Source organism: Stylophora pistillata, chromosome 10, assembly GCF_964205215.1.
Source record: "Stylophora pistillata chromosome 10, jaStyPist1.2, whole genome shotgun sequence".
NCBI lineage: Eukaryota > Metazoa > Cnidaria > Anthozoa > Scleractinia > Pocilloporidae > Stylophora > Stylophora pistillata.
Window position 1 is genome coordinate 170,592 of NC_142528.1, and position 19,409 is coordinate 190,000.

Genomic DNA, 19,409 nt, shown 5'->3' on the forward strand with positions numbered 1-19,409 from the left:
ACGCATTTTCACCTTCAAAAGGTTCATTTAATGATCAGTTAACTCATACTTCACAAATAACTCTTCCAGACAGACGAAGTTTAATAATTTATCAGTCCACCATTAAGGCTTGACAATCCATGGTAGAGAATCCTGTTTAAATTTTGTCAAAGAAACAACTTTGGCCCTGAACTTTCCATAAGTTGTAATACCTGATTTCAAATTTAAATTATTTGAACAATAATAACTATTGGGGTTTGTTTGAGTACCCAAAATACTGAGAGACTGGCTGACAAGAGTAGTTGTGGCATTTACTAGAAAACTCATTAAAATCTTTTCTTCATTTTTGAGATAAAAAAATTACATCAAAACTTAATAGGAAAAGGATACTGCTTCTGACAATTTCACATTACTCAACAAGACTTGGAAACTACACTCCACCATTTACCAAGGAGATTTAAAAATAACTTTTTCACACAAATTCTATTCCGTAAGAAGGCAGTGAGAACAGGGAGAAACTTAGAAAGATGTTTACTTAAAATAACACAAACTTCAATAAACTTGTTCTGAAGGAGATGTTGAGAACCTGGAGGAGAAAATAAAATTCTTAATCTGATCTTCAACTGCTGACCCCACAAAGTGATCATCACCTTTGACCGACAATTTTCCAGGAGTAATCGTGGCATTTTTAACACTGCTAGAAGTTCCTTGACCATCTTGCCACCCTAGGTACCAATCTACTATTATTAAAAGTATGATAACTTAAATATACCTTACAACAATAATCTGACTGACATTCATGTATGTGCGTCACTAACTGATAGAGAGTTGCCACCATTTGTACAACATCTAAGTTGGGATCTAAGAGGCCATAGAAAAATTATAATTTCAATTTGCAATTTTTATAACAATGGAGTTCAATTTGATGGATGAGTGTTGCTGTGACCCTTAAAACATATCTATGCTACTCCAACCTTACTGAACAAATATAATGCTGTATTATCATCACACTGACTTTTTCATGACTCACATGGTGAAAGATGAATTGTGAAATAATGTTTTAGTTAATAATGATCTGCTATGGTTGTTGCCCTATGATAGTTCTTTTCCATGGGAAACAATTCTTAATTCAATAATTTAATGAAAAGGTTTCTGGGGACACTCATAGAAATTTGTTTTAAAAAAGAAGAGCTTAACATAAATCTATCATGATTGTAATAACACATTTAAATTTCCTCTCTTATTTTGGCCTTTCAGGAAATATGTATCAGTTTTTTTTTTCCTGTAAGATCCAAATATTACTAAAACTTAAAATGTCAATTCTGCTTCATTATAGGACAGCTCCTCACAGCAAAAAAAGTATGAACCTTCATTTTCTACTCAATACTTCAGTTGTAACAGAATTCAGTGATTAACTTACAGAAGAAGAAATAAAGCATTCATGCACCTGAGAGAGAAATGCCAACCCTGCCTTGATCTTTTCAGCCTGAACTCAGCAACAGCATGAATTATTTGCAAGCTCTAAAAAAAACTGAACATTGCACCATGGGACATAGGAAGATTTAATGAAGACCAAATAGCTACAACTTTGCACAGATAACACCTGAAACTGTTTTGGCTTTCTTCACTGTCAATTCTGTCAATACATCCTGCTAGGCCTTACATTAATAACTTCCTTGAGAGCAAAACCCAGTCTTTCAAGAATGAAACACTTTCAAAGTATTTAAGAACAGCTAAATTATAATTACCATTTGACAGGGTAAGAACTAAGCATACTCATATGAAATGTTCACATTTAAACACATTTCCCTGATAATTTATAAGAATACCAGTATTCTGATCAGCAACGAAGCCCAAAAAAACATGTTGAAAGCCCAACACACAATGTGCTGCAGCTTTGTAATGTTGTAAGGTGGTTGCATACATTATTCACGCATCTCAGTGGATATATCCCGATATAAACTTCATTGTATGTTTTGTAGATCCAGCCCACTTAGAGACAACCATTCCACTCTCAACAGAAAAATGGCATCTGTACACATGCTTAGGTATTGTACAATCCTAACTTGTTCATTCTGATCTTTAACTTCTCACCCTTTGAAGTGCTCTGCATGCTAATAAATGATACCAGTTAAACAGAACATTTGTTTCTCTGCACAAGACATCACTTAGTCCAGTGCCCATTGTTTTTTCACCTCAGACCAACAAGCAGGTTCCCAAAATTCACCACTAGTCCACTCACGATGTCTAGTGCCATGACGCTTGGTAGCTTTCATCTTTCACACTTTGCAAAACACATTTCACAACTTTATAAGCATGAAATCAGGAAAAAAACTGTTGTTTAAAGAATACACCTGGTCCTGTCAAGTGTATGTTAACATGTCAAACACCTCCTCATCTGATGATTTCTGATTTCTGGTCAGTCGCTATGTCTGCGATAAATGATTGGTGCCTTAACTACTAACTGTACACAACAATAATGGCAGTAACTTAGCAGCCTTAACACCTTGAGAAAGTTGATGTGTGTGAAGGCTAGAGCTTTCCTTTATCAGCAGTCTGGTTGGGAATGGTTACCCTGAAATGCAGCACTTGGCTGAGATAATTTTTGACGCTTTATTTCATGTTCTTCTTCACTGTTGGTCAATGGTTGACTTGTGCTTAATGATCGCTTGGCACCATTCATTGCCATGGAAACTGCAGCTGTAGTGGCAGCTGGAGACAACACCCCAAGAGGAGAGGAGTCAGGAGTGAGTGCTCCAGTTGTTACGATAGGAAGTGGCAGAGGGTTGGGAACTTTTGGGATCTGTGGTTTGACTGACATATCCTGAGTGCCAGTTGGAGAGACATTTGTTGGTGTAGGAATGGGAGTGAGCAAGCCACCTAACAAGAAAATTATCATAAAAAGGTTGCCTTTATTCACCATGTTGAATACTCTTTTAGTGGAGTGTAGTTATTTGCCTTGCCACATAGTCATTTCTGAGGTGGTTTGCAATGTTTCAACTGCATACTACTTACCTTCTTTAAAAAGTCTACTTCTATACACAACTAGTCACTTTCAGGCAATTGCCTGAAGATAAGCAGTATGCAGTCGAAACCTGGCAATCTAAAAGAGATTAGGACATCCCAAAACATATGATTTTCCTTCAAAACACAAAAATAGCAACTTGAAAAACACAAAAGCACACTGACACTACGCTGTTTATAAATACTGATAGAAATAAAAAGATAAAAATATTTCCTAAGTTAGAGACATCTAACTTAGGACGTTAGATGTCTCTTAGAGACGTTTCATGCTAATTTTATATTCGACTGACACCAATAGAAAACAAAAAACTTAAGCCATCAGTTTAAATTTTGCTACATCTGAAAAAACTTGGATTGCAAGATAAATTTACTGGTTTACAGACCAGCTAACTGACTTTTTGATCAATCTGGATATACCAACAAAGTTGAAATGGTAAGTCGGCCACCGTAACGATTACAAAAGCTAACATTTCGAGCGTTAGCCCTTCGTCGGCCCTTCACTCAGATGAAGGGCTAACGCTCGAAATGTCAGCTTTTGTAATCGTTACGGTGGCCAACTTACCATTTCAACTTTGTTGATATATCCAAATTATTTTTGATCAATCAATGGCTTACAACACGACCAACTTGACCAAAAACAAGCTGTTGCTGTTTTTACACTTACCTGCACTAGGAGCAGCTGCTCCTGCTAAAAACTGAAGAGGAATCTGCTGCTGTTGTGGCAATTGGTGTTGTTTTTTATCTTGTTGTAGTTTTTGTACTTGTTGTTGGGTTGGTTGTTGTATTGGGTTTACTAAAGTAGAGATCACAGGTTTGTTGCCAGCTGTTTTTGCATCTGGTTGAAGAGTGTTCTCTACAGGCGACTCATCTCCTGACGACTGAGAAAATCCATTCTTCTCAGACTCAGCTCCATCCCCTTCCTTCACAGCCTCCAAAGAAGACTTGATCACGCTGACAGGCAGAGCAGCTCCTGCCATTTGTGCAGCAATTGCCTGTAATGCGGCTGATTGTTTGAGGGCTGTTGGAGGTAAAGAGGGCACAGGAGGTGGAAGTCCAGATGCTGGAATGATAGGAGGTGAGGTAGGGGTTGGTTTGGCTTGAGATCCTGTAGCATCAACTGCCTGGGTCACCGTTTTGGTTGGGGAGTTCTCTCGTGGTACATGAGTCACTGGAGCAGAGGGAGCATGAAACTGAAGACCATGAGTGGGAGATGCTGGTGCTGACCTAAGGAGTCAGATGAATCAGTTATGATCCAAAAAAATACTTTGTGTATACAGCAATTGACAATGTGGAACTCTTACACATCTTGTTAATATCAAAGCTTCTGAGATTTTCATATTGTATTCTCCCACGATGTTGTGGGACAGAGCCATGGAGAAACAGGAGATGGCATAAAGCAGCCAATCACTTTTTCCCTCTCCTTCAAAATTGACTGCTCACCCAGTCTTTACTTACATTTAATGGAAACTACCTCTATCTAAAATAATTTTTGGTAAGGGTATTAAAATTCTGTTTTCTGAGTAATAGGTGAGCATCAAGGGGACATCAGCTGCTTTCCCTTTAACTATATACCTGCAAGACAGTTGAGAGAAAGGTGGTCTGAAACATGGTACACCTCGCTGTCGACGTTTCCGGAATGCTTGCTCTGCTAGCTTCTGCTCACATGATGGGTCAATCCGCCAGAAGGAGCCTTTTCCTGGTTCATCCTGTGCACGTGGTACTTTCACAAAATAGCGGTTCAATGATAGGTTATGACGAATGGAATTCTGTTGAATATTTCAAAGTAATAAAAAGGCTATTAAGAGTCCTCAGATAGTGTTATTAGCAGAGGATATCAAAGTTTAGGAAAAACTGCAGCCAAATTGTTGGAGCACAATGGAAGAACTCTGAAAATTAAATTGTGTGAGGTCATAGCATTCCTTGGATTTTCTGCTGGTTTTTAATGACCACATGCATGTAAGTAACTGATTTCACTTTAGTGCATCATTGCTTCATGCAAAATCTTTTCTGATATTCCTCTGAGAAATAGTGTATAAAAAGGTTCTTTCATTACAATTTAGCATCCTGAAAAAAGTGAAAATCAGAAAACAAAAACATTTACCTTAAATAATGAAACTCTACTCAAATGATGACTGAAATTAATTTTTACTGTCTGAAGTGTTTCAGTTTAAAGCAATTGAAGCTTTTAATCTTATTATTTTCTTTATAAAATTCAAAGTGTGAGGTTTACCTGCCAGCCTTTGTCAGCACTGCGATAATAAGGGTAGTTTTTGGTGATATGAGTGTAGATACCACTCAAAGTTAGTTGCTTATCATGCGCAGATAATATTGCTTGAACTATCAACTGAGCGTATGAGAAGGGTGGCTTGCCGTCATCTTTGCTGCCTGCCTCCCCTCCAGGGGGGTTGGGTTTGTCATCCTCTGTAGAAGCTTGGACGTCTTGTGCAGCTAACTCTGCCACAGCATGCAAGTTTGGAGCATAGGTGTGATTGGCATCTCCACGGGGACTAGTAGGACAGGAGTTTGGCACACTGCAAGGGGAAAATATCAATTATCACATCACAGCCTGTTATATCAGGTCAAACAACAGGTTTGCAAAGAAAACAAAATGCAAAGTGAAACTCAGCAAGGAGGTTCACTATATCAAGAACCATCTCACAAGGAAGTATCAAGAAATGCACAAGAAGAGAAGCAACCAAGTCTTGTTTTCTCACAATGAAAAGATGGAAAGTGAAATAAAGTGTGACCGGGCACAGGATTTTGTACACTAACGCTTTACCATTTAACGAAATAATCCATTTACTATCTGTTTATTATCCGTTTAAAATAGATTATCAAAGCGTTTAAATGCTTTCTTCATCCGTTTAAACGCTTTGCTCATCCGTTTAACGTTTTTGACAAAACGTTTAACCTATCCATTAAAAAAAAAAATCCATCCGTTTAACAGTTACTTGCATCCGTTCAATGTTTTTGAAGAGCAACGGTATAAAACAGTCCCAAGAAGAACCCGTTCAAAATCAATCACGCTTCGATCGAGTGGCTCTGTTGGTCTTCGCTACAACTTACTGTTTGCAAATCTCTGGTATGAGGTCTTCAATTAGAAGAATTCTCAATCAGATATTGAGACACGAGAGCTCGCATTACCTTACGAAAACAGAATGATATTCGTTAAGTAACACGAGAAGAGCGAGATTTGTTTTCATGCTTACGCAAATTTATTTCGATAGACGTGTACGGCAAAACTATTTACCGAGTCGGTGGCTATTGGTTTCTCATCTTTTATTTCCATCGATTGAAAGGAAACAAACATGGCTTTATAAAAGCTATAATTACTTTACGAAATCGAACGCTAGATGAAACATGAGCGAAAGAAAGTTGCATATGCAAAATTGATTTGATAGTTGACCGATGGTGAAATCTACAAAATCGGTGGCTATTTTTACCTACATATAATCCATTTCTTAACGTTTTTCACTTGATAGTGCGATTTCATTTCGGTCAATACGTAGAAGAAACAATGTAGGAACATGAAAAAAAAAAAAAAAGACTGCTTCTCAATTCTAATTTTTTTTTCTGTCGAGAATGTTTAGTTTGCATGGTACGATTGACAGATTGCTTCCTCTGCTTATATTTTATGCAAATGTTCAAACGCATTGCGAGCTCTCCAGAGTGAGACTCACTCTCCGCTCGCTTTACTCGTCAGTGGATAGCTTAATCACAGGCTAGTAATTTAATTTTACTTTGTTTTCTATTGGTGTCAGTCGAATATAATATTAGCATGAAACGTCAGTGTTCTGCAAGAACAACATTATTCGTATAATTGTTCACAACGGTTTCTGTTAGTTATGTGCATGGCTTATCCCGCTGTTCTTTAGCCCTCCTGATCTGTTCAAGGTTTTTGTCCATCTGTTTAACTGAACGTTTTAAGCTATTGATTAAACGATTCTGCTCAACCATTTGACGTTTTAAGCCATCAGTTTATTTTTTTTCTCGGCCGTTTAACAGTTTACGGAATCCGTTTTTGGACTTTGCTCTACCGTTTAACGCTTTGGACTATCCGTTTAAATGGGTATGCAAACCGTTTAAACACTCTTACTACCCGTTTATTATCCATTTACAAACCGTTTATTTTCATCCGTTTAACGAAAAAGCGTTAGTGTACAAAATCCTGTGCCTGGTCACAAGTACTCTGACCCTATTTCAGAGTCAAATCAAATCAAATAATTTTAAAACGCATTGCTTGATTTAAACACAATTATCTTTAAGTTAAAAAGAAAATTTTGAAATTAAGAAAAAAATCACCTATTTATCTGTTTTTTTCTCACTTGAAGACTGAAAAAAACATATTTCCATCTCCTCAATGAACACACAAAAAATACTTCTATGTGCATTAAAAATTTAAATTTTAAATCATTTAAATTAAGTTATTATTATAGAGCCAAATTTTTTAAACAAAATGAATGATAACTAACTTTTTCTAAATTAATTGTGAGATATTAATTAACAGGACTCCCATCAAAAGAACAGTAAATGTCCAATTTATTAAACTTTGGCTGGCAGAGTGCCAAATTAGCTGTTGTATGAAACTGTAATAATGAGTTTAAAAAGCCAAAATGATATGATATGGCAGCCATAGTTTCTTTCAGATTAAGTTGCAATGCATGGGATGATTATTATTTCTTTGATTTGAGGTGATTTAAACAAGTTTTGTCCAAAACAGATTTTTTTACTATTTGCCACTTGAATAACTGGTCAAAATTTGTTCAACAAGAAAATTTTTCAACCCAAACTAAACTCACTGATAATTTAATTGCACATTTTGAATACTCTCAAAATGAATAAAACTAGGAATCCATAAAACCCTGTTTTCATTTTTTGAAAGTGTTTACCTTGTTGATTAACAATGCCAGGTCACACAGATGAAACACAAAAATATGATTTGGATATCTTTCATCTTAATCTTTCATTATGGTAATAAAAGCTGTTCAAAACAATCCTCTTTGAGAAATGTTTCAGACAAATAAATTATAATTTACAAAAATGAAAATTACTTACTGTAATTGGAAACATAACAGCAAAAGGAAGAGAAAGAACACTGTTCACTGGAAGCAATTAAAAGTTTGTCCAAAGTAATTTAGGCAGAATAGGAAAAAATTGAGTAAAAGTGATTTGGGACAGAAAAAACCAAAACAAAATGTTCCCTGTGATAACTACACAAACAATGCAGAATTAGGAAGGAAGACATGCAGACTAATATCTTAAAATTGGAAAGCACAACATTACAAACCAAAAGACATGAAACATTTCATGTAACACCTATTATGTTTGTAGAAGGGGAAACAATTCTGACCTGAAGAAAACTTTGATTCAGTAAACTTGTTTCTTTAAACCTTCTAAATCAAGAGTCACAGCTGTAAAAATTGGATGAAACTGTACTTGTTTTTAAGACAATTTAATTTTCCTGGGTCTGTCCTCAGTACTTAGAAAACAAAAGCTGTAGCTACATGGTAAATTTTTGTTCTCACAAAAAATGTACCTTGCTTTGAGTGAATAGACAGGATGCCCACATTTTCTTAATTAACATTCTGCTACAAATAATACCTTCCCACAGATACCATTAATCCATCATTATTTTAAAGGACTTTAAGACAATCATTCTCAGTGTAGCAACTGTTAAAACTCCACAACAATGACGCATTTACAACATCCGATCATATATTTTTCTAACCAGAGCAAAATAATAAAAAATCAAAGAAAATAACATCTGCACATTACTTAAACATTCATGACATAATCAAGTACAAAAATAGTACATTAGCTGTTTATTTTCCATCTTCAAATTAGTAAACTTATCACTTACTTCATAAAACCACACATAAAACAAAACAAGCAATATTTTTTTCTCGGGCAAGTTGGTCAATTATTTTGCCTTGTCCAATAATTTCTTCACAGTTCACTCAACTGTTAAAATTATTCTGTAATAAGAAATTAAATGATTATGGTTTCAAAACAAACAAACAATACCCTTTGACTTCAAACTCAAAAAATTCAAGACAACCCAAAAAAGTCAGCTTTAATCAACGCTGCTAAGTTTGACTGTCATCGTATATCTTGTTGAAAAAGGACTTCATTGATTTTATAGTCAGTTCATCTGTCGTTAAGGGGGAAATCAGACCACAACGATTTATCAGGAAAAGCTCCCGCAGCGTTTATTCTACACGCGTGCCATAAGGATAAATTGTACAAAATGTTGAAGTATCTGTACAAATTGTGAACTGGAAACACAGGAGTGGAGTACGTGTTTGCTTTTTCCAAATTGAATGTCTTGACACTTTGCTTTGTAACGAGAACGCGTTGTAACAGTCCCTCGCCTCCAGCTACAAATAGCTCAGTCGAACCTAGCCAAGATGATGCCATTTCTTTTATTTCTTATGACAAATCAACCCCAGTCATTGCAAAAAGTAGATAAACACTAGCATGCGCAGACAAAACATGAAACGGACATTGTGATGTAAGTAACCTCGCCGACCGCATGACCGATCAACGGAAATACATTTCCATAGCAAACGCGATTGCGAAACATATATTGAAATCATTAAACTGAGTGTTTTAACCGCTTCGTTGTCTGTGTGCACAATGATATGGTCGAGAACAAGAATCTTGCCTTAGGATTTCGGTAACGACAAATAAAATGTCTCAAAACCTGGTAAAACATACGTCAAAGGCAAGAGATTAGGCTCTTACTAAATTTAGAAAATAAAGTAACCAACTCACTTGCAATTTCTACCACAACACGTGCCCATAAAAACAAAAGCAACCTGTCCCTTCTAGCATTTCGCGATCTACAGACGATTCCTTTTCCCAGATAAATAATATTCTTCTATGGATCAGGAAGAAAGTTGACCCCAAATCCCCATGTCTGTAGTATACACGAAATAAACACAGCTTTATTCATATTGGTAAGCTATATTAGCCCTTGGGTTAAATCATTCGTTAATTCTCATAAAACAGTAGAGAAGGAAATCAAGAGATGCAGAGATAATAGTGAAAACACACGTATGAAAAATCGTAAACTAACACAAGCACAAAACAAACTTATCCTGAGTGAATGTGCTTACGCTTATGATCCCTACAGTTTTTATCGACTGCTGGTAATGCACACGCACAGAATAACAAAGAGAGCTGCAACTTTAATTGTTCCATACCTTATAGTTCCTGTTGGAGATGGAATAGGAGAGGCGAAGTTAGAATCTGATTGCGGGATGTTTATGCGCAGAGGTGGTAAAACTTTTGTTCTTGGGGGACTCGGTACGCGCTTCGGAGTGTTGTCACCAACCAACGACGTGAAACGAACTTTCACATTCGTGGATGGAAATCGTAGTACACAACTGAAAATACAGATTATATAATTTAAACCAAGCTCGTTTAAGCACAATACAAAATTAGGCCAGTTAACAAAACGAAGAGTAATTCGACAAACTGTAAAAGTTTGTATACATACACGTAGGGTAGTTTCAGTGGAGGAGCACCTCGTCGATGGAAAACACCGTCAACAAATATTCCGTTCTTCCCATTGCAGCTGAGATAGAATTCCTGATTTTCAAATTTTATCTGCAAGTGCTTCCTCGAAACGAAACTGGAATGGCCCATATTGACGTCTACGCTCCCAAGACTGCTGTTTCGTCCGATGATAATCCGACTCTGCCGAACCAAATATTCGAACTCGCGACCTTCAAGTTTAGCTATTGGAGTCACAGTGTTGACACCGGCCCACATTTGTTTCATAGGATTAATAGCGCCTGATTTTAGAGCTAACAGGGCCAAAGCATCACTCTCCTGATCTTGGGTAGGTGAAGACATCTTCGGCTGACAGCCAGATTCCAAATTGCCTTGCCTTGCGTTGCACAAGAAAAACGATCAAAAGCAAAACAACAACACGAGGGAGCTAAAGAAACATACGGGATTTCCAGTAACGAAAAAACCCAAACATGGATATTATTACCTTATATGGAGATTACATGTTCCTCGCACGGGTGGGTCTGTTTTGCTAAGTCATTACAAGCTGGAAATGCTGAACTTAATCTCTCCAGTTTAATGAACATTTATTCAATAATTTCACGATTATAAGACCATGTATTACATTCTAGAATGATACATGTTGGGATGAAATTTACCACCCGATGATTGAATGAAACTGTTGTTTACAGTTAATTAATGACATCTTCACTCTGGTTTCAGAAAAGGGCATTTAAATTCAGAAAGCAAAACAAAATGACAGACAGCTTTTTTTTTTAATTAAATTCAATTAACAGGCCGCTACATGAATCGGTCATACACTCTTAAAAGTTCTTTATCCTCGATTTAAAATGAATGTACGAGAGCGGTACACAATAAAACTGCACAAAAGCGCACAGATTACGCTCGGCGGCATTCTCATGTTTTATTGACTTCTTATGCGGCTCACATTTCACGCGCAATTTAAACTCGTTCTCAAATGTATATTCATCCTGTCCAGATTCATCATATTGTTAATGATCAAGGTTCCGCTAAGGGTTCCAGTGCCAACCACCGACAACTTGGGTTCATGTGCAAAGAAATACAAAGTATATCTCTTTCTGTACAACTTCGTTTGTTCTGTTCTTTGTGCTTCGGTTGGAAGAGTGCAGACGGAAAGCAAACGCAAAGGGAAGGGGTTCGGTCACCAAGCTCATGCTCCATTTTGAGAGAAAAAAAAAACTACTCATAGTCTAAACAATATCACTTTTTTCACGGCCTAACTTTCGGACGATGAAGAAATTTTGAGGTCACTACTGCTGGTCCAAACATTCGCGTTCTTTTCATTTCAAATATTTGCTTCATTGGTGAATCATGAGAATTATTTTGACAACTCTAGATAAAAAAGTAACCCACCAAATAAATTTTCAGTATGACTTTTTTATTCCACAAACAATTCTAACACATAAATAGATTCACACTTTGAAAGTGCCTCAAAAATCAAGGTGACAGATGTAATAACACTTAATACAGCATAATGATAATGGCTTTAAATCTTACACTCAATTTTGTGAAAATATCTGACAAATTATGCATGAATACAAAATAAGTTGTTTTGCTAAAACGATTGTACTGTTAAAAATCAGTTAAAGGAAGAAAACAAAAGAGAGTGAAGTAAGTTTATTTGCGAAGAAGTTAGAAAAACGATACAGAACACTAGATTAAGAAAATTAAGAAACTCACTGGCAAAAAATGTCTTCAAATTTTGTGTCGCGTAAGGGGTAATGGCTACTTTTAATAAAGAACTGAACAGTTTCCTATCGCCACAGTGCAATGATAAGAAAAAGAGAGAGAGAGAAAAAAATGAATAAGAAACAAAAGGAAAAAGCTTAAACAGAAAGAAACAAAGCATTATAGGGAAGTAATATGGTACGTACATCCTCCACATAATATAAAACAGGGTCAACTACGATCAAATCTGAAGTCTGAGTAGAAAAAAGCATCTAATCAATGGGCTAACGCTTAAAATCTTCAAGTACTTTGAATTAAACACACTTGTTCACGCGCTCAGCAACAAAGCAACCCCTGCTAGTGTCCATTTAGCAGGAGATTCCTTGGTCTTCAAGAAAAAGTTCCACACGTACGTCGGGCCTCGTTGTCGCGTCTTGTACACAGGACACTCATATACGTTCTTAGTTTCTTGTTTATCGACTGGAATGGCCCGGATGAACATCACAGGCATACCAGGCGTCAGCTCTTTCAGTCTCGATTCTGCGATCATGCCAGTTTGTGTGTCCCACCGGGCGCCCTCCATAAACAGACCGTGTACGTAAGCCCCTTCTCTGGGCGGACTGTTGAAATCTTCTTTGTTTTTCTTCGTGACATCCACCTGATAAATTATATTAGTATCATAAGTAAATGTTAACATTTTAAATCTAGAAAGGATGATCAACAACAACATGGAATGAAGAAATATATATTTTAAAAACTGTACTCCTCGAGCCTTAAGCAAGCTTTTTGTTTCTTGTTTAGGAAGTTTATAGATGTCACTACCATGCAAAGTAAGATACACTTCAGTTCTAGAAAGCATAGGTTTGATAAATTATGTTGCTTTTTCTCACTCGTGATAAGTTATTTGAAAAGAATTGTCTTTGACGCCATCTATGCTTTGAACGCCTTATGCGACACGACGTTTAAAACACATTTTTTGCAAGAGATTTAATTTAGCAAAGTATATACAAGTGGAAACGTTGAATCCTCGGTCGGGAATGGTTGGTAAGAGACGAACCAAGTTAAAGATTTTAAATCTTTTAACCCGGTACATAAATATACCTGGAGTGCCATCTTGTCCAAAGGCCACTCGTTCTTTCGCGCCATGGACTGCTCGATGGCTGTCAGAAAAGACTGAGGATTGAAGAAACCGGACAACCAAACAACATTTGGAAGACAGAAGTCCGATGTCCAGCTTTCTAGCTCTTTAATTCGCAACAGCAGGTCCACAAACCAAGCAGCCAGGCCTGACATGGATGGATAAGCACGGCGCGTCCAGGATTCCGGGACGTCATCCAGGAAGAGAGCATTGCCAAGTTCTTCCATGTCAGCGGTGATGGTCAGCTCACCCTGCAAGGCACAGAGAGTTAAAATCTACACGAAGGAAAACCTGGGTCAAAACAAGGTTACATTATTATTCAACACGACAAAAGTCTATAGTACTTACTTTGAGACCCAAATCTAGTTCTTTGAGCGAACGTTTGATCTCGCTTGTCAGGATATTCATTCGTTCACATTCTTGGAAGGCAACTACAGTGTAAGGTGTGCGATCTTCAACACGAGCCATCATTTCCGGCACGTTAAACTCGTCCGGCAACTTCTCCAACACTTCGTCCAAAACTTGTTTAACCTGTAACAAAACCAGGTAAAATCAGTGGTCAATTTACACCCAAAAGGCAATATTCTGCTTCTCAAATTCAACATTTACCGTGAGGATTACATCACTTTATAACTAAGCAGTACTTTTGCGATCCGAACTTGCAGAATAGATTTAAGTCCAATTCTCCCTAAATGCAGCATGAGAAAAGTGGTGGATAACCTAGAAAGAACTTTAATTCTGATTACCTTTTCTTCCCGAGTCTGTCCTCCACCTCCTCCTGCGCCAGCATCCCTAGGCTGCATCTCCAGCACGGTACGGAACAAGTTGTCGGAAGTTTGAGTCAGGAAGCCGATCTCAGCATTAGGGTGCAAACCGTACAGGTAGGGGCTCTCTGGAGGTAACACCTCGTCAATGTAAGTATGGTACGTCTTGTAGTCTGAGTTAGGAGGGATGGGAAATCCTGGAGCAAGGTTCATCTCACCTTCAAGCTGCGAAAGCAAACATGCATTTTATTCAGTAGTATCACTTAAGAACTGTAACTCTATTTCTTTTTCAGAGTTTTATGGAGAAAGCTAGTCGAAACTTATCCGATTTAAAAATCCTAGATCGCTATTTTTCATTTCATTTGACATGAATAACAAAATCAAAACACTTGAGACAAAAAATCGAAATGATAAATCACAGTTTCAACAATTAGGCCTCAAAATGGATAAAACAAACAAAGTAAGGAATTTTGTTTTATCTGCAGAATTAAGAGACTACAGAATCGACGATTGCCGACTGAACATCAACTTTTGGGAAAAGGTTCAATACTTCTATATCGTGAACGCGTGTTCCGCGAAAATTACTTATCTGATGCTTATAATGTTTCCGTGTTAGATGCTCATTTAGGCTAGGGTTGGTTACAAATCTAAGTTATTTACTGGTACTTGTATCTCACCATATCTGGTTTCATGTACTCCTCCAAGTAAGTTCTACAGAGTCTCCTGTCCCAGTCATCTGTGATATGACCGCCGTACATAATTTCACCAAATAGATAACGCAGATCGGTCCAAGGTACCTGTAGGCCACAGGGCAGGTACAAAGAGAAATGGTAAGCTGTGGTCAATACCAAGAGCATTATTCAAAGTAAAGTGGTGGAGTTTATCTCCTCTATAATTTAACTGTTTCGTTACATCGTCACATTTAACGTGGCTTTGCGTTCAAAGATGGTATACCAATCTCAAAACAGGTTCACTTACGAGCGCTGGTGAACTACGGTTGGAAACTTTCAAATATCTTCATCAATGTCCTGGTGATCAATGCCGGCCTCAAGTTATACTTGTAGACAGCTTAGATAAAAAGAAATCGTCTACAAAATATCGGTGCAGAAACAACTCTAGCATATCTGTTGTACCAACCTACAAGCGACAATCATTCTACAACCAAAGTTACGCTTATAATTTCTAGATGCAACTCGGTAATGTCGACTAGCGCATGTGTGTAACTATGCCTCAATGTTTCAGTTACCTTAGCATTAGCCTCGAGATAATTGTACAGCACATTTACACTGATAGTCAAGTCTCCAGTATTGAAGGGATACGACCTGTTCCATCCTTGTGGGCCAAACTTACGGCGCTCTGCTACACATGCGTGGAAATAACATAATGCGAACAGAATACTCTTGAATTCATTCTCACGGGCGCACATCTCCAGTGTGTCCTGATAAGGGGAACAAAGGATAAAGAAAACAATGATTTACCATCTGAGTATGTTTTTATAGGAAGAATCACGGGGAAATCATAGCCAGGCCTAAAGCAATAAATGGTATTACTAATCCCGCTGAATGATCACAATCCGCCGGTGGTTTTTTTTACTCACGAGTCGATAAGGATAATGTGTAAAGTTAACAGCACTCGTCGCGCCAATGGCCTGATCAGGGTTCAAATCTCTTGACCTGCTGGTGTCTGATGCGCTCCCTGTAAGACTACCACTCCTCCAACAGAAGAGATATAAAAGTATTGGCCGAACTTGTCCATCTCCAATACTTTGTTAGCATTTTTACTTTAGGACGAATATGAAGTAAGAAAAATTTCTTTGCAGTGTAAAATAACGTCATTTCTTTAATAACAATACCAATTGGATCTGGTGCTTACCTGGTTAAAGTTGTCTAAAGCCTGATGTAAATTGGCCATCATTCCAGTGGGTGGTTCATTGGTTATTTTGATGGAGGATTCCAGAATTCCTTGCGGTATGATGTGAGAATCAGGCGAACCAGCCGGCTCAGCTGAGATGTACACTCGATAGTTCTCATGACTTCCCTCACTATATGCCTCCAGCTTCTTTTCCAGAGTTGGTAGCCATTTCTTTACAAGATGTATATTCTACAACCAAAATTCCATTCAGAGAAATTTGTTAATCTACAACCGAGCTGAAAAATCTCGTACCAGTGCTCTAAGCTCCTGACCGAGCTTCTAATGACTATAAAATCAAGAGCAAAATATTAGGATGACCATACTGGGCAGTTTAAGGAAAAGTAGAAAATAATGGTAGCTAACTAATGACTTCAGTGTGTAAGAATTACCTGAAGGATAACCCAATGACCTTCCTTGGCGGCTAGGTCCAAACTCTGCTCCGCAACGATTTCTTGACCCTTAAATTCGAATAAAATTGATTAGCATGAAAGCATTATTGTGACGGTAGATAAGATCAGCCATAAAGAACGACTGTACGGCTGTTCAAACTTGGAGCCAACACATGTAACCAGCACAGAACACGAAAAGAAGCACGTGATCAACTCGTGCCTGTTGTAGATGCTGTAATTGTTCTGCTAATTAACCTCACCTGACCAAGTGATACGTTATGGAAGTTTTTGTTGTCAAACGTGAAGCCGAGCTTCTTGCCCAGTGCTTCCACATCCTTCAAGGGATCGACACCAGGAGACAAGATGAAGAAGATCGGGGTCCCAGGTCCGCTCTCTTCGTAAGACTTGGCGAACTCCACTTGACGATTTTCCACGTATTTCGCACCCATCTTTTCTTCCACAAAGCCGCTGCATGAAGGAGAAGCACAAAGGTGAGCTTAGAAGTCAACTAATTTAGGATAAAATAAAAGTATCTTCTATGGAACTAAGCTAAATTACCACAATTCAGAAAAGACTTCAAAGATTCAATCTTAGAGGGAATTCCCTTGTCAGCCAAAACTGTTCAACCAAATTAGCCAATATCCTTATTGCACTCCGTTAGGCTATTCTTCTGGCATTCTTTTATGTCTGACTTCCAAGTCTGTCCAATCACTTCTAAATAACTACCGTAACAAAATAGTTACCCATATGTTAGGCCATCTAAACACTGTTCATGCCGTGCAAAAATTACATTTTTCCCCAAATTACCTAACGGCATATGTCATTCTGTCCGGCCTTAGAGCTCTCATCATGCAAAGTTTCTGTAACGAAGTCTTGTTTTTCCATTCTTGAGGGAATTTTTCCTTTTCCGGACACTCGCTCTCCACAAACTTCTTCCATCTCTTAGCCGAGCCTTCAATGTCGCGATCCAGGTTACGGAATTCTTCCATATTACCAAGGGCCTGAAGAGAAAGACAGAGACTGAGATGTGTCTGATACGTCCTGGTTTCAGTCATGAGGAGAGTTCCAAAATTTAGCAGCTACATTGAGCTAAGACATCGAGCCACCTCTAAGCCGACGAATTACGGTCGTTCCTTCGTCTTGTTGCGGTTTTCAGTCGTGCGATACTCAAGAAAAATAATCGTAGTTTTTAGCGCCTTACCTTAATTCCTCCCCAACACAGGTTGTTGAGAAAATCTACTGGACTTGTAACGTTCATAACTGCTGGGAACCGTAGAAGGAATTCTAACTCATGGGGCACAATCTCATTTTTCATCAGTAGAATCTGTATAAGGAAAATGCAGGGCACGGATTAGAGGGCAGTGCTCAATATTAAAAAAGTTATACGCATAGCTTTGTTGGCAATAAATTCCAGTTCTTCATCAGACCCAATAAGAGTAGAAATTTTTTAATAGAAAGAGTAGAAATTTTTTCATACCTGGAATGCCACTTGAGATGTGAAGATCAGTTTGTCTTTTTCAAACAATCCCCGAGTGGTGTAGATAAAGACTGAGAATGTGATGCAATCGATCAAGTTGTTCACTCTGATCTTCACTTCTTCTGCAGGTTCAGCTCTGTCAATGGCCTTCTGAAACACCACATTGAATGCCTAACAAGTGAAAGAAACACAAGATTAGTTTTGTTATGAAATGGTAAGATGGAAATTGAATCAAAAAGCAAGCAAATGTTTAAATCCCACTCTTCAAATAACATTGCGCGCTTGTTTGCCTTGAGTTTAAAATGCGTTAAAAGGTCATTTATGCTTCAACTGTTCTTTCAATTTTATGAGTAGATTTGGCGCTTAAACTGCAACATTTTTTAGAAAATTCCTTTCAAATCAAACTGTTTTGCAACTGACCTTAAGAGAAAACTGGTAGATGGGATTGATCTTATTCAGGTCATTCAATATGAAGTACAACAGTGATGATCGAGCAGCTGCTGGTCTGTACTGTTCACGGGCTTCGTTGATTTTTATCTCAGTGTTTTTTCCTTCCGCTACTTTGACTTCGATTTCTGCTGCTGTTCGTTTGGTTGTCTCGAGGTTCTCCACCAGAGCGTAATCTCCAAGGAAGTTTCCTCCAGCAGCGGACAGGCGAGCCAGAAGGGAGTCTTCAAGTTCTTTGATTTTGATGGTAAATTGGTTCATTTGCTGCGTCAGGTTGGCCTATTTGTAAATAAACAAACAAAAAGGGAAGGTTCATAAGCCGGATTCTATTCTGGTTTACATTCGAATCTCATCCTTCCTAATCAAAAAGTATCTCGTCAGCTCTTCTTTGCAGCAAATGGTGGCTAAAATTTCACAAATAATCACTAAACACTGCGAAAAACCAGTTCCTCTGTTTCTACACCACGAGGACCGTTCTTGAGCATCATGACACATAACAGACCCTTCTCATTTTCCTGTACTCTTGATCTTTCCAGCTTGCTAGAAAGTTTAAATTAGGAAAGTTCCATGCTAGAAGGTCCGTTGCGTTAGCGATACTTTCTGTTCTCCTTTCTGAAAAGCGAGGTCTGTTACCTTCGTTTCCTCGAGATCAGGCCTTTCTTTGCGAACAACATCGGCTAGCAGCTGGTCCTCCAGGCCTTCACGAGTGACCGTGAAGTTAATCAGAGTGGTCTGGGCCTGCATCTCGGGCTTGTAATGTGGATTAGCTAGTTTAGTGTGGAGGATGAGACGGAAGTCTGGATGATACTCGACTTCCTTATCACCCATCTTGATGTATCTGAAAAATCAAACAGACGTTTAACTCAAAACTGTTTACTTATAACTGCAACAAGTTGGCGCCAGTTTTTTAGGCAAAGCTAACTCATGGTAATCACTTTCGACAATCAATTAACAGACTCAGTTAGAAAACACACCTTCCTTTCTTGATGGTGTTTCGTCCAACAAGTGCATCCAACACTGGATCCATGTTTTCACCAAGATTTTCAATTAGTACA

The 19,409-nt window shown here is 38.0% G+C and overlaps 2 protein-coding genes across 2 annotated transcripts in view; both read right to left on the minus strand.

Moving 5' to 3' along the window:
• Positions 1 to 5: 5 nt before the first annotated feature.
• LOC111338115 (forkhead box protein K2) lies at positions 6 to 10,952 on the minus strand. Its single transcript, XM_022944545.2, is given in 7 exon segments — positions 6 to 2,536; positions 2,538 to 2,859; positions 3,668 to 4,227; positions 4,576 to 4,769; positions 5,234 to 5,534; positions 10,209 to 10,391; positions 10,505 to 10,952. Coding segments are annotated over 7 exon segments (1,944 nt in total). The 5' UTR covers positions 10,864 to 10,952; the 3' UTR covers positions 6 to 2,511.
• A 965-nt stretch (positions 10,953 to 11,917) lies between these two features.
• The window catches only part of LOC111338128 (dynein beta chain, ciliary-like), a 37,934-nt gene continuing 30,442 nt past the window's right edge, over positions 11,918 to 19,409 (minus strand). The window contains exons 51-65 of the mRNA XM_088736452.1: positions 19,329 to 19,409; positions 18,988 to 19,192; positions 18,328 to 18,633; positions 17,908 to 18,078; positions 17,632 to 17,754; positions 17,238 to 17,431; positions 16,691 to 16,898; positions 16,431 to 16,499; positions 16,003 to 16,230; positions 15,377 to 15,568; positions 14,808 to 14,927; positions 14,113 to 14,355; positions 13,715 to 13,897; positions 13,330 to 13,617; positions 11,918 to 12,886 (exon numbers count right to left, since the gene is read on the minus strand). The exon at positions 19,329 to 19,409 is cut by the window's right edge and continues 42 nt beyond it. Coding sequence (XP_088592578.1) covers positions 12,557 to 12,886; positions 13,330 to 13,617; positions 13,715 to 13,897; positions 14,113 to 14,355; positions 14,808 to 14,927; positions 15,377 to 15,568; positions 16,003 to 16,230; positions 16,431 to 16,499; positions 16,691 to 16,898; positions 17,238 to 17,431; positions 17,632 to 17,754; positions 17,908 to 18,078; positions 18,328 to 18,633; positions 18,988 to 19,192; positions 19,329 to 19,409 — 2,941 coding nt within the window. The 3' untranslated portion in view covers positions 11,918 to 12,556. The remainder of the gene's footprint in view (positions 12,887 to 13,329; positions 13,618 to 13,714; positions 13,898 to 14,112; positions 14,356 to 14,807; positions 14,928 to 15,376; positions 15,569 to 16,002; positions 16,231 to 16,430; positions 16,500 to 16,690; positions 16,899 to 17,237; positions 17,432 to 17,631; positions 17,755 to 17,907; positions 18,079 to 18,327; positions 18,634 to 18,987; positions 19,193 to 19,328) is intronic.